Source organism: Ostrinia nubilalis, chromosome 13, assembly GCF_963855985.1.
Source record: "Ostrinia nubilalis chromosome 13, ilOstNubi1.1, whole genome shotgun sequence".
In the NCBI taxonomy this organism is placed as follows: domain Eukaryota; kingdom Metazoa; phylum Arthropoda; class Insecta; order Lepidoptera; family Crambidae; genus Ostrinia; species Ostrinia nubilalis.
The window spans coordinates 35,001-46,134 of record NC_087100.1 but is presented as its reverse complement, the minus strand read 5'-3'; the positions used below and the strand labels follow the sequence as shown (position 1 = coordinate 46,134).

Here is an 11,134-nt window from a genome sequence, read left to right as displayed (position 1 = left end):
CTATAATTTATTTCCAATTACGAAAACCACTTTAATATTATCTGCATTACAAAAACTCATAAGTCAAATTAAGGGTCGCATTCAAAAGTCTGATTCGATCAACATGCCCTCGGCCCCTCGCGTGACACCCTCGACGATATCACGGGGCATTTCCGTCACGACACTCGAGAAGTCGCCGAGACTGCAGCAAAACACGAGTCCGTATAAGGGAGTCTCGTAGTTGCGATTCCTGCGCAGCTCGCGGAGCCACGGCACCCGCGCGCACGCGCTCTCGCAGAACACCGCCTCGCGGATCTCGCTCACCGCCACGAAGGGGTCGTTGAGCACCACCAGCGCCAGCCCGCGGCGCCGCGCGGCGTCCAGCACCGCCGTCCACACGTAGCGCGGCGCCGGGAAGCGGCCGGCGCCCAGCCACACCGCCCGCCGCCCGCCGCCCGCGCGCAGCCACGCCACGCCGTGCGTGCCCGCCACCACGCGCAGCGCCCGCGGCCGCGCCGCCCGCAGCAGCGCCGCCACGTCGCGCTGCAGCGCCCGCAGGTTGCCCTCGGCCACGCTGCGCCACACGCCCACCTTGTTGGACGCGAGGGCCGCCACGCGCGCGCTCTGGTCCTCGAAGTACAGGCCGCTCAGCAGCTCGGCGGCCGCCAGCTCCTGGTGCGCGAACGCGACGCCGTCGGGCTCGAACAGCGCGCGCAGGCGGCGGTTGAGGCGCGCCGCGTCGGCGTACAGGCGCTCGGCGTCGAGGCGCGTGCGCGCGTCGAACAGGTGGTTGAAGTTGCCGAGCAGGCTGAGCGGCGCGGCGGCGGCGGCCGGCACCGGCGCCGGCCGGGCGTTGGAGGCGCGCGCGTGCAGCGCCACGCCGCGGTCGGCGTCGAAGCACACCGTGGCCAGCCGCCGCACGCCGCGCGCGCCGTCCTGCACCTGGTACGCGCGCCCCTGCGACGGCGGCGCGCAGTGTTCCACCTGAACGGAGATCGCACACATCGTTTTGGACACATGGAGATTGTGAACGAAACGCACGCTTTGTCGTCCAGTGATTTCATAAAATATAGTTCCCGGCCTTCCGACCGTTCGTGCCGGTCGGCGCGTTCACCTGGTGCAGCACGTCCTCGAACACGCTCTCCTGGCAGCCCAGCTCCAGCAGGTGGCGCAGCGCGCGGTCGTGGCGCACGCGCAGCCGGCCGGCCTCGCACGCGGCCGCCAGCGCGCCGTGCAGCGGGTAGGCCGCGAACTTGCCGCGCGCGCCGCACGACAGCGCCAGCTCGTCGCCGCTGGCCGCCACCAGCGAGCCGTTGGCCGCGCGGTGCGACGTCACCAGCGGCATGTTGTCCGGGATGCACTCCTCACACTGCAGGTCTATTATGCATGGCGCTGGAACAGGGGACACGACAGCGTTCAACCTTCGAAGCGGAAGTTTACGTTGCAGATTCGAAGCGGTACACGACACCTCAGAGTAGATTGGCAGACACCAAAAATGCCACAACGTGATCATCGGAGTATTGATACTTTAAGAGTGCTAATTTCGAAGTCGCGTAGAAGTATTATGATTTACAACGATTGCAATAGACAAAAAATAATAGATAAGTAGGTACTCACGATCAGTGGTGACCGCTAACTTAACCCAGGACACAACAATAATAAGTCTACACGCGAGAACGAACATGGCGAGAATGATAACACTTCATCGCGGGCGACACTGGGGCGGGCTGCGAGCGCGCCGTGTCCCGCTGACTCCGCCTGACCCCGAGATAAAACCGACAACGTCGCGCTCAACAAGGAATAACAACTCATTATTCCCATATTATGTATAGTCTAATGAACATCGCTCAGGCAAGTACCGCATTAGTAAATTTTCCGGTCAAAATAAAAGGCAGTTATTTACGACAATAGTTTAATATGAACATAATATACAATGCCGATGTGTTTATTTATTTATAAAAGCAGGTAAAAAACGACGGCACACATACGCCGTACGTTAAAATAGTATTTCTGTTAATTCCATTTATCAAAGTTATTATTAGAGTACACCGTAAATTAATCTAAATGAAGGATACAGGGATCAAGGTTATGTCAGCATACTTTTAATATTGAATTGAGAAATATAACCCTAAACACTACCAACCGAAATAAATTTTGACTTAAGTCTACTACACCAATATAATAGAATGGGTAAATGCTGGTTGGGGGGCTTTCTATTGCTTCGCAGATATGTCACTGTTCACCGCCAGCCACCAAGTAAGCTTATACATACCCCGCACAAGGTTGAATATAAAAAACAGTACATATGATGCGAGTAAATAGACTATTTATCGACAAATAAAAAAAATCTGAATAAAGTTAAGTCTAATCGAGCTTGCACGCGACAGCCGTAGTGTCGTTGCGCTTGCGTAAGTAGCAATAGAATAATAATGTAAGTAAATAAATGAATTTACACTAACAATAAGTAAAAAACACATTTGCCTCTCATTTAAGTATGAAAATTGGTGTTTTTTCTGAACTGCATCAAGTATAGGTACATACATACATTGAATCTCAATAGTTTTACTTTAAAAGTTTACTTAATCCTTTTCACCACAATACTAACTTGAAAAGTTTTTATACAGAAGACCCATTAAGTAATTAAACACTAATGACTCGACATTCAGATGAAACACGCCACAAATTCGGCGATCGATCAGACGCTCCCGCGTCCCGGAACGTTCTCCTTTAAAATATGAACGTTCGCCGGGACCTAAAGCGATGTTCGCGTGTCGGGCGGCGCGAGTTAGGAGCAGCAGGCGCGCGCGGGCGGCGCGCGCGAGGGCCGGCGCTCCACGGCGATGCGCGCGTGGTCGGCGTCGGCCTCGCGCCCCGCCGTCTTGTCCAGGATCGCCTCCGCCAGCTCCGAGAAGGCGCGGTCGATGTTGATGTTCGCCTTCGCCGACGTTTCCATGAACCGGATGCCGTGCTCGCGCGCTATCTGTTGGCGACGAGAGGCGGGATCGCTTTAAGATAATGTATGTTGCCGTTTCCAAAATATTAAACATTCGAATTTCAATTTGCACAACGTTGGTAGGGAAAAGGGGCGCAGTGTAGATATTAAGGCGACTTTATAGGCAGATATCATTGGGGAGGTCTCTGTTAGCAGTAAAATAAGACGCATGAAGCAATAAATGGTTATTACATTAAAATATGCCAGGTCGCCAGGCTCAAGTGACTCATTCAAAACTGAATGAAATGTGATTTTTAATTCAAAACATTTCTCTACTTCGCCTTGGTGGAAACCAGGCCTTAGAACTTATATTATAAGTTCTAAGTAGAACTTATATTATAAGTTCTAAGTTCTAAAACCTTAAACTCTTATTATTATTTCTCTTGGTCATTTTTCATGAATATAATATTTTGGGTGGTCACTTGGGCCTGGACGACAAAGTAAAACAAATGGTGATAATGTCATCCTATTTCTAGTCAATAAATAAGCGATTTTATGTACAGACCGCATCTTATTTAGTGGTAACAGGTGCTATTCTTTATAGCCGTGCTGTTGTCTGTACACAGATTTTGATTGATGAGATTGGATAATATAAAAGTAAGTGTGTGTTAAGACCTGACAAGAAAAATATCTAAATCAAGAGATAGAAAACTAAGTGTTGTGATTGGAAGTGACCTTGGCTTGTGTCAAGATACAATTGCTTACTCACCGCCTCACCACGGTCCTTGCTGACCACACGTTTTTCCTCCATGTCACACTTGTTACCCAGTATCATCTTTTCTACATCTTCATTAGCATGCTGCCAAAAAAGACAATAAATGTTTATTTAGGTGTTTTAAAGATTTTAAATCTGCATCTTGCAGTTTACACAGCTTATGATCGCAGTATTTGGAGGAACACTATAGACAAGTTGTGATACCAACAAACTGACCTCGTCAATGTTCCGGAGCCACTTGACGATGTCGTCGAAGGTCTTCTCGTTAGTGATGTCGTACACGAGCATGATGCCCATGGCGCCGCGGTAGTACGACGTGGTGATGGTGTGGAACCGCTCCTGCCCGGCTGTGTCCCAGATTTGGAGCTTTATTTTCTTGCCACGCAGTTCTACTGTCTTTATTTTGAAGTCAATACCTGTAAAAACAAACATAGATTAGTGCACTACCCTACCGCCTTTTATGGTAAACATCCTGACGTCTGCACCGAGAAGACTAGAAACTTTTCCATAAATCTCATTTTCCAGAATCGCTGTGACCCAATGTTACGTTCCATCAAATCAGAAATGGAAAGCGGGCATTCAGTCACAAAACTAAATTCTATCACAAAAGGTGTTCCTTACCGATAGTAGATATAAAAGTTGTTGTAAAATGATTATCTGAAAATCTAAACAATATGCAAGTTTTGCCTACACCAGAGTCACCGATGAGGAGTAATTTAAATAACAAATCGTAAGTTTTCTTAGCCATTTCGTCGTAATTTACAATAGAAATGTAAAAAATGAGAATCCAAAATCATCCGACAGATGATGTACGTATAGTTCCAAAATACTGGACTGTCCTGTCGATGACATTGACAGTGGGGCGCCACCGTCAATACCGGATCGCTGGTTCAGATTTTTGCCATGTTGGAAACCATATAGTTGAACGATGGTAGCGCCCCCCTGTCATTGAGTTTGGTGGGACAGTTCAGCGTGGGTCATCTATACGACGAACCAAAATATGACAAGCATGACAAGTTCTTTTTTCATTCATTCATTCGATTTTCCATGACATCAATGTTACCAGAGTGTAAAAATATAATAATGCAATGGTTATAGTCCAGTGACTGAAACGTAAAATTAACCAATATTGATAGTAGCGCCCTCCTGTAATTAATGTCACTCTTATTGTTATTTGAAAGCTTACTGTTATTTGAACTAAAACCCAACTACGACAAAAAACGACGCTGAAAAAGTATAAAACAAGATTTTCAGAATACTGAATTGAACAAAGTTGCTAATGTAGTTGCATAGTAATTTTCATGTTTGGAAAACCGCAGTCACACGTTGTCAAAGTGCTACGCTACGGTAGGTAGATATATGTAACGTGTGACTACGCCTACGCGTGTTCACATCTCGGATTCACATTAACTTGACATGGCTAATTCCCGCGCAGTGTAAAAGCAGCATCAGTTTTTTCCGGTTTTTCGTTTTTTTACTTTGCTCTATGGTCAGTTTGCTGTCAGGTCGTCAGCAGTGTTGCCAGAAGGTTACTTTTGTAACCTTTTAGGTTACTTTTGAACTGCTGTGGTTACTTTTAGGTTACACTAATGAAAAGGTTACTTTTAGGTGATTTTTCAGAAATTGTAGAATTAACTTTACAGGTTATTCAGTAAAAAATATTAATAGTGACAATTTAAAAATTATGTCATAAAGTGCATTTAAACTTGAATTTGATTTATTATTTGTTAAAAAAAATGAGTTTTAGCGAATGTTTTTCGATAATAAAACGCAAATCCATGAAACGTTTTTATACGACTGGTCACTTTTCGAATTTAGATGATCAATTGTATTCATTTTCCATCCATGAACAATCTTACACAATCATCGCTCCGCAAGTATGAAGGTTACTTTTGATTCAAAAAGGTTACTTTTTTTTATATTTCTGGTAATTTCTGACTAGACCCGCCTGGCAACACTGGTCGTCAGTCTGTCAGTTGTTGTTTTGTCTGTGGTTGATGTACTTGTTGTTGTAGTATAATTTCATCGTGCTCTGTGATCTCGATTTTGTTTTGAAAATTATGAGGTTGCTTTACAATTTTACGTATATATGAGTATTGGCGTAAAGCCTACTTGCGGCTATGTATAGTAGCAATGAGTGCTGTGTTGCCGAGATGTAGAGTGAGCCCGGAACAATTGGATATTCTGTTGACCTTTATGGAAGAGCATCCCGACTTCGCAGCGGGCAAGCACTCGGTGTACTCCAGGTTCAGCTCGAGCAAGCTGTGGCGGTTGCTGGCGGAGCGGCTCAACGCTGCGGCTGCGGACTCCGGCGGAGCGCGCAAGTCGCCAGACAGGTGGTGCCGTGTAAGGATAAACACGTCCTACCGTATTAGTAAACAAAGTTCAGAGGATCCATACATATATTAATAAATTCTTTGTTTTGTTTTTTGGAGTTGTAATAGCAGTTGCGATACAAGCAATAGATTAGTGCAGAAGTCTCTGCAAATGTCTGTTGTGAGATGTTGGAAATAAAAGGTTTTATTATTATTTTTATGTATGGACTGTCAGTGTAAAAAAGAGAAAAGATAAATTTTAATTTGTCAACTTAATAAATATAAACAAGTTACTTCGTTTATCAGATTTGTGGAACTAAAAAAATGTTAGAATTATTTTGCTTTATTGATAAACACTTCAATTTGAATTTCAGTACTGGGCAGATATTAAATACAAAGCTCGAAAGAAGTCTGCTGCTGGCGGAGCACTTGGAGAATTGTCTAGTGCAGAGGAGCGGCTGCAACATATACTCAATAGCTCCGGCAACAAAGATTGTAAGTACCGAGTACTAATTATTAGTACTTGAGCATTTGTAACCGAGTAAAAGTAATTATGTTAAATCTATACTAATATTATAAATGCGAAAGTAACTCTGTCTGTCTTGTCTCTCTTTCACGCCTAAACCACTGAACCCATTTTGATGAAATTTGGCAGGGACATAGTTTGAGTCCTGGGAAAGGACTTGGGATAGTTTTTATCCTGGTTTATAAAACAGGGACGAGCACGGTAAAGTTTTTCTGTGACAGACAAAATTCCACGTGGGTGAAGCCGCGGGCGGAAAGCTAGTGTTCAATAAGTACTGAATACTCATTAATTTAACTCTTTTTATTCTGGTTTTTGTTTTAATTAATATTTACAAATGGTATTTTTTTTGTTGTTATTGTATTACTTTGTAACTAATCACAACACAAAATAATACTTGTACAATCGACCTATGCTGTTGACTGGTAAATTCCGGAAGAGAATTTACTTACCATGTTTCTGTGCAAATAAATGAATTTGAATTTACTACTTTGTTACATACTAACCGGGGCTTTCTCGTCATGTCGTTGTGGCTGTAGTCTTACCATTTTTCACAGTAGAAGACGGAAGAGCTAAGTTGTGAGACTTATGCCCGTTTTCACCATCAATCCCTAATTTTTAAGTGACCCCTATGCAAACAAAATGCCTATTATGTGTTATCATAGGAGTCACTGAAAAAATAGGGATTGATGGTGAAAATGGGCATAAGTGTTTTTAAAGTTATGTTTTTGATGGCATACCTTCAATTCTTACTGCAATGTACTTGTTGACTGCTGACATTAAATGTGCTGACTTATTTTTTTTCTATTGGATTCTAGGTGGTGGCGGTGGACGCGGTGCTAACTCAGACGACGACCGAAAACCGAATTTAGACGAGGACATGTGTTCAGAAGGATCTGCAGCGGGAATGACGTCTGACGGTCCCCGTATCGGTACCGAAGAACTCCTAGCGGAAGCTGCCATGAGAAGTGCTTTAGCAGCAGAGAAACAGGCCGAGGCCATGGCTCAAGCGGTAGACTTGCTGCGAGACCTGGTGTCCATCCTGCGCGAGCGCCCGCCCGCGCACATGGCCCAGCCCGCGCCGCCGCCGCCCTTGCAGCACCATCATCATCGTCTTTGATGTCTGCTAATCTGCATTAAGTATTTTGAAGACAGAAAACGTTGTAGTTGGTTATGTAGGCGAGACGTCCTTTTTCATTATTGCCTTATATACCTAGGACATAAGTAAATCAATTTTGAAGTCCCAAACTGATATACATAAAGTTAATATTACTATTATATTAATATACCTATATAGGGTCCTTCTAAATCAGCTACGTTCCGTTTAATGGGAGCATGTATACGTCACACTGAATACGTTCCCAAAGTTTGAGCCAAAAATTCAGGCTAGTTTCCGAGATAATTAAGGAAACAACTTCATTTCTTATCAACCCAATACAACACCCTGTTCAGCTGATTCACTACTACACTGACAAAAATCCGCACGCACACGAGCTTACGTAATGGCCGCCATTGCGCTTGTGCTGCCGTTGGGCCACTGGCCGCGAACACAAGAGTGCCGCCGGACGACGGACCGGGCGCCACACAAGCTATTCTAGGGCTACTACTAGTTATTTAAGGAATTAAATTAAGCAGAAAATTAAAGTTTATTTATTTTTGGTAACATAAAAAAATCTTATGTGGTAAGTACTTATTTAGTGGCCTTAATGGAATGATGTTTATTCAAAAGTTCGTTAAAATACTTTTGCGCTTGTAAAAATCTTTTATTTCAAACGTAGCAACGAAACGAAGCAAAAAAGTTGGTTGCCGAAATCAATGACTTATTTTTATGCCATACACAAATGGGATAGTTACCATGACTATGAAATTTAGAATTACGGTTATTATTACGATAATATCCCCTTAGCAAATTAAATAAAAATGTGATTCGTAATTGACTCGATCATAGCAGAAACTAAACGCTATCGAATTATCTACCTGTGATTATCGGCAGTCTTTAGTATTCCGAAGTAAATAAGTAAATAATTGTTCCCAACTATCAATTTTAAACTGAAATAATAATCATTAAAATCATCGTAGAAACAAAAAAAAATTATAAAAGTAAATAATGATAGTTTTATTATTATTAAGATTAGAAAGAATTTTGGAGTTGACATCCTTATTTATGCGTGGCGGAGTCGGTGGTATCAAAGACAGCCGTCCCTCACAATAGCCGACCGCGCTAGTGTTGTAAGAACCTCGAGTCTTTAAAGTCTTTATTTTGAGACTTGAGTTTATTTTTAAGACTAGGACTCGTTAGTCACATGAATAAGGGAATAATTGAGTCTTCCGAGTCCTTTCGAGTATTTTAAGTTCTTTGAGCTAGACTGAATCATGACATGAACTTGAGTTGGTGTATACTAATAGGCAATAATGAGTGATTTCATATCATCATCCGTATGTTATATCCTAATTGAAAATAAAATAAATCGCACAATACAAATGTAATATCAATAAAATTGCATTAAACGCAAATAATCGAATCAGAAGTATCCATCTAAAGACTGACGAGTTTCTTTTTTGTCGTCGACTGTACGCTTATGCCAACTTTTCGGCTCTTGCTTTGGCGGCGTCGGCGTCTTTGTGTCAACAATTAAAGGCGTGCGGCTTGTCGGCATTTGTCGGCGCGTGCGCTTTGATTTAATTCAGTTTTTGATTAGCTTTCTTGTGTGAAGGTGCGTTTTGTAGTGCTCGTGAAGTGAACTATGAAGCACAGATGCACAAATGCAAATAAATTTACTAAGACGCGCCTTAAAAATCATGGCCTTTGCTGGTTGATTTTTCGATGGTATCGTGAGTCCGTTTTACTGTGATTAACATAAGATAATAAGGATAGACAACGATATGAGAGTAGGCCTGCAACATTAAAGTGATAGCTCGCCCAATCAGTCGATCAGCTAATCGGCTATCAGCTGTGACGACTGCTGTGAGTTGTTATGACGTGAGTGTAAACAACAAAAAAGTGTGCAGTGGTAGTGAGCGTTGTGTGTGTTGTGTCTCGTGTTCCTGTGCAGAATGAATACACTACAGCTTTGTTGTGTGAGTAAAAAATACAGCATGTTCCATTATGTAAGACGAAATGAATTTTTATTTTTGTTAGAAAATGTAACTTTGTAAAATCATTATAAAACACATACTCAAATTTGGTGAACTTGTTCAGTGTACCGTATAGATGCCCCCATTAAAAGGAATGTAGCTAGTTTAGAAGGACCCTGTATATACTTTGCGCACATACCCTCTGTGCTGCTTACAGCTAACTTACTCTGATTCGATAGTTAGGTTGTTGTAATGTTATTATTCTAAGTTCATATAGTTGTCAGACCACATTACATACTACTGTAGAAATAGATACCTACGTAAATAATTAATTTGCGACAATATTAGTTTTGTATCCAGGCTTATTTATAGTGATGAAAAAATATTACCTAGTTATAAAATGAAAATTTAGATTTCGATAGAAGACTATGTATCTATCATTACTTTTAAATAAACAAAAAAATACCAGTTTGTTATGATTTTATTGGCCCAAATACTTACATAGTGAGTTACCCCAGCAAACATTTTATTTCATTTCAGATTCTGTGGAGGGAAGTCGAACACAGAGCCGGCCAGGTGCTAGTTGGACTCGCGCATGAAGGGTTCCGTACGAAAATTTTCGCATTTATAAGTAGAATGTTGGGAAGCAAACAACGCGCGGGAGGAGACGTGCGGGTGGCGTGAATTACAGCACCTATTTTTCTACAGTCCGCTATTTCATGTAATTACTAAAATTCGTTAGGATACTAACTTATAGAATACTAGGTTTTGCCCGCGGCTTCACCCGCGTGAAATCGTTTATCACATCGTTTCGATCGTCATAAATTATAGTTATTCTGGGTTATTATAAACAATAATAGGTACTGCAAAGTTTCATCAAAATCCGTTCAGTAGTTTTTGCGTGAAAGAATAACAAACATCGAGACATCCAAACTTTCGCATTTATAATATCAGTAGGATGTTATTAATTTAATTAATTTTATATTGTGTATCTGTATAAAATTAAATGTTTTTGTTTATGAAAATAAAGAATTTTGAAAATTAAAGTAAACGTTTAATAATAAGTAACAATAAATAAAAGCTACTAGAAAACCTAAACTTTAAATAACCTAATTATAAAAAAAATATACATTTTGTTGTTTTGGAATAGGTCAATTTATCACATTGACACAATTTAAAAAGATAAACTCATACAAAATTACTTGCTTTTAAGGAACCCCGGCCCGCGACAAACGAGAACCGCCTCGTGCGTGCGCGCACCTGCGGGGGCGGGGCGGGGGGGCGCGGCGCTGGCTCGCTAGGCAGAAATAACACTGGTCACCCGAAACGCTCGCGCGTGCTCCGCACGCGCTCGCGCTTGGGTTAGGTTCTTTTCAGAACCTAACCCATTTTCAGGATTCACAACAGTACGTTTCTCTAGAAACTTTCTGCCCCGTACAACCAAACTGTGGAATGGACTGTCGTCTGCGGTGTTTCCGGACGGATACGACCTGCAAGCTTTCAAGAGGAGAGCGTATCTTTACCTTAAAGGCCGG

At 42.6% G+C, this 11,134-nt stretch overlaps 3 protein-coding genes across 4 annotated transcripts; 1 reads left to right on the top strand and 2 right to left on the bottom strand.

Moving 5' to 3' along the window:
- Positions 1–6: 6 nt before the first annotated feature.
- Positions 7–1,707, bottom strand: LOC135077380 (uncharacterized). 2 transcript variants are annotated; one of them, XM_063971913.1, is made up of 3 exons: positions 1,597–1,707; positions 1,094–1,371; positions 7–963 (listed from the first exon to the last, which is right to left on the bottom strand). In XM_063971913.1, exons 1-3 carry the CDS (start codon positions 1,661–1,663, stop codon positions 82–84), a joined length of 1,227 nt encoding a protein of 408 aa, XP_063827983.1. In that variant the 5' UTR covers positions 1,664–1,707; the 3' UTR covers positions 7–81. The 2 variants fall into 2 exon arrangements, with proteins under 2 accessions (XP_063827983.1, XP_063827982.1); XM_063971912.1 differs by lacking the exon at positions 1,597–1,707 and having other exon boundaries at positions 1,094–1,589.
- Positions 1,708–1,908: 201 nt separating this feature from the next.
- Positions 1,909–4,495, bottom strand: LOC135077385 (ras-related protein Rab-10). The gene is made up of 4 exons (XM_063971916.1): positions 4,308–4,495; positions 3,903–4,102; positions 3,681–3,770; positions 1,909–2,959 (listed from the first exon to the last, which is right to left on the bottom strand). Exons 1-4 carry the CDS (start codon positions 4,432–4,434, stop codon positions 2,765–2,767), a joined length of 612 nt encoding a protein of 203 aa, XP_063827986.1. The 5' UTR covers positions 4,435–4,495; the 3' UTR covers positions 1,909–2,764.
- Positions 4,496–5,657: 1,162 nt separating this feature from the next.
- LOC135077085 (uncharacterized) lies at positions 5,658–7,814 on the top strand. Its single transcript, XM_063971666.1, has 3 exons — positions 5,658–6,032; positions 6,376–6,496; positions 7,343–7,814. The coding sequence occupies exons 1-3, from the start codon at positions 5,820–5,822 to the stop codon at positions 7,642–7,644; spliced, it is 636 nt and encodes a 211-aa protein (XP_063827736.1). The 5' UTR covers positions 5,658–5,819; the 3' UTR covers positions 7,645–7,814.
- Positions 7,815–11,134: the final 3,320 nt, after the last annotated feature.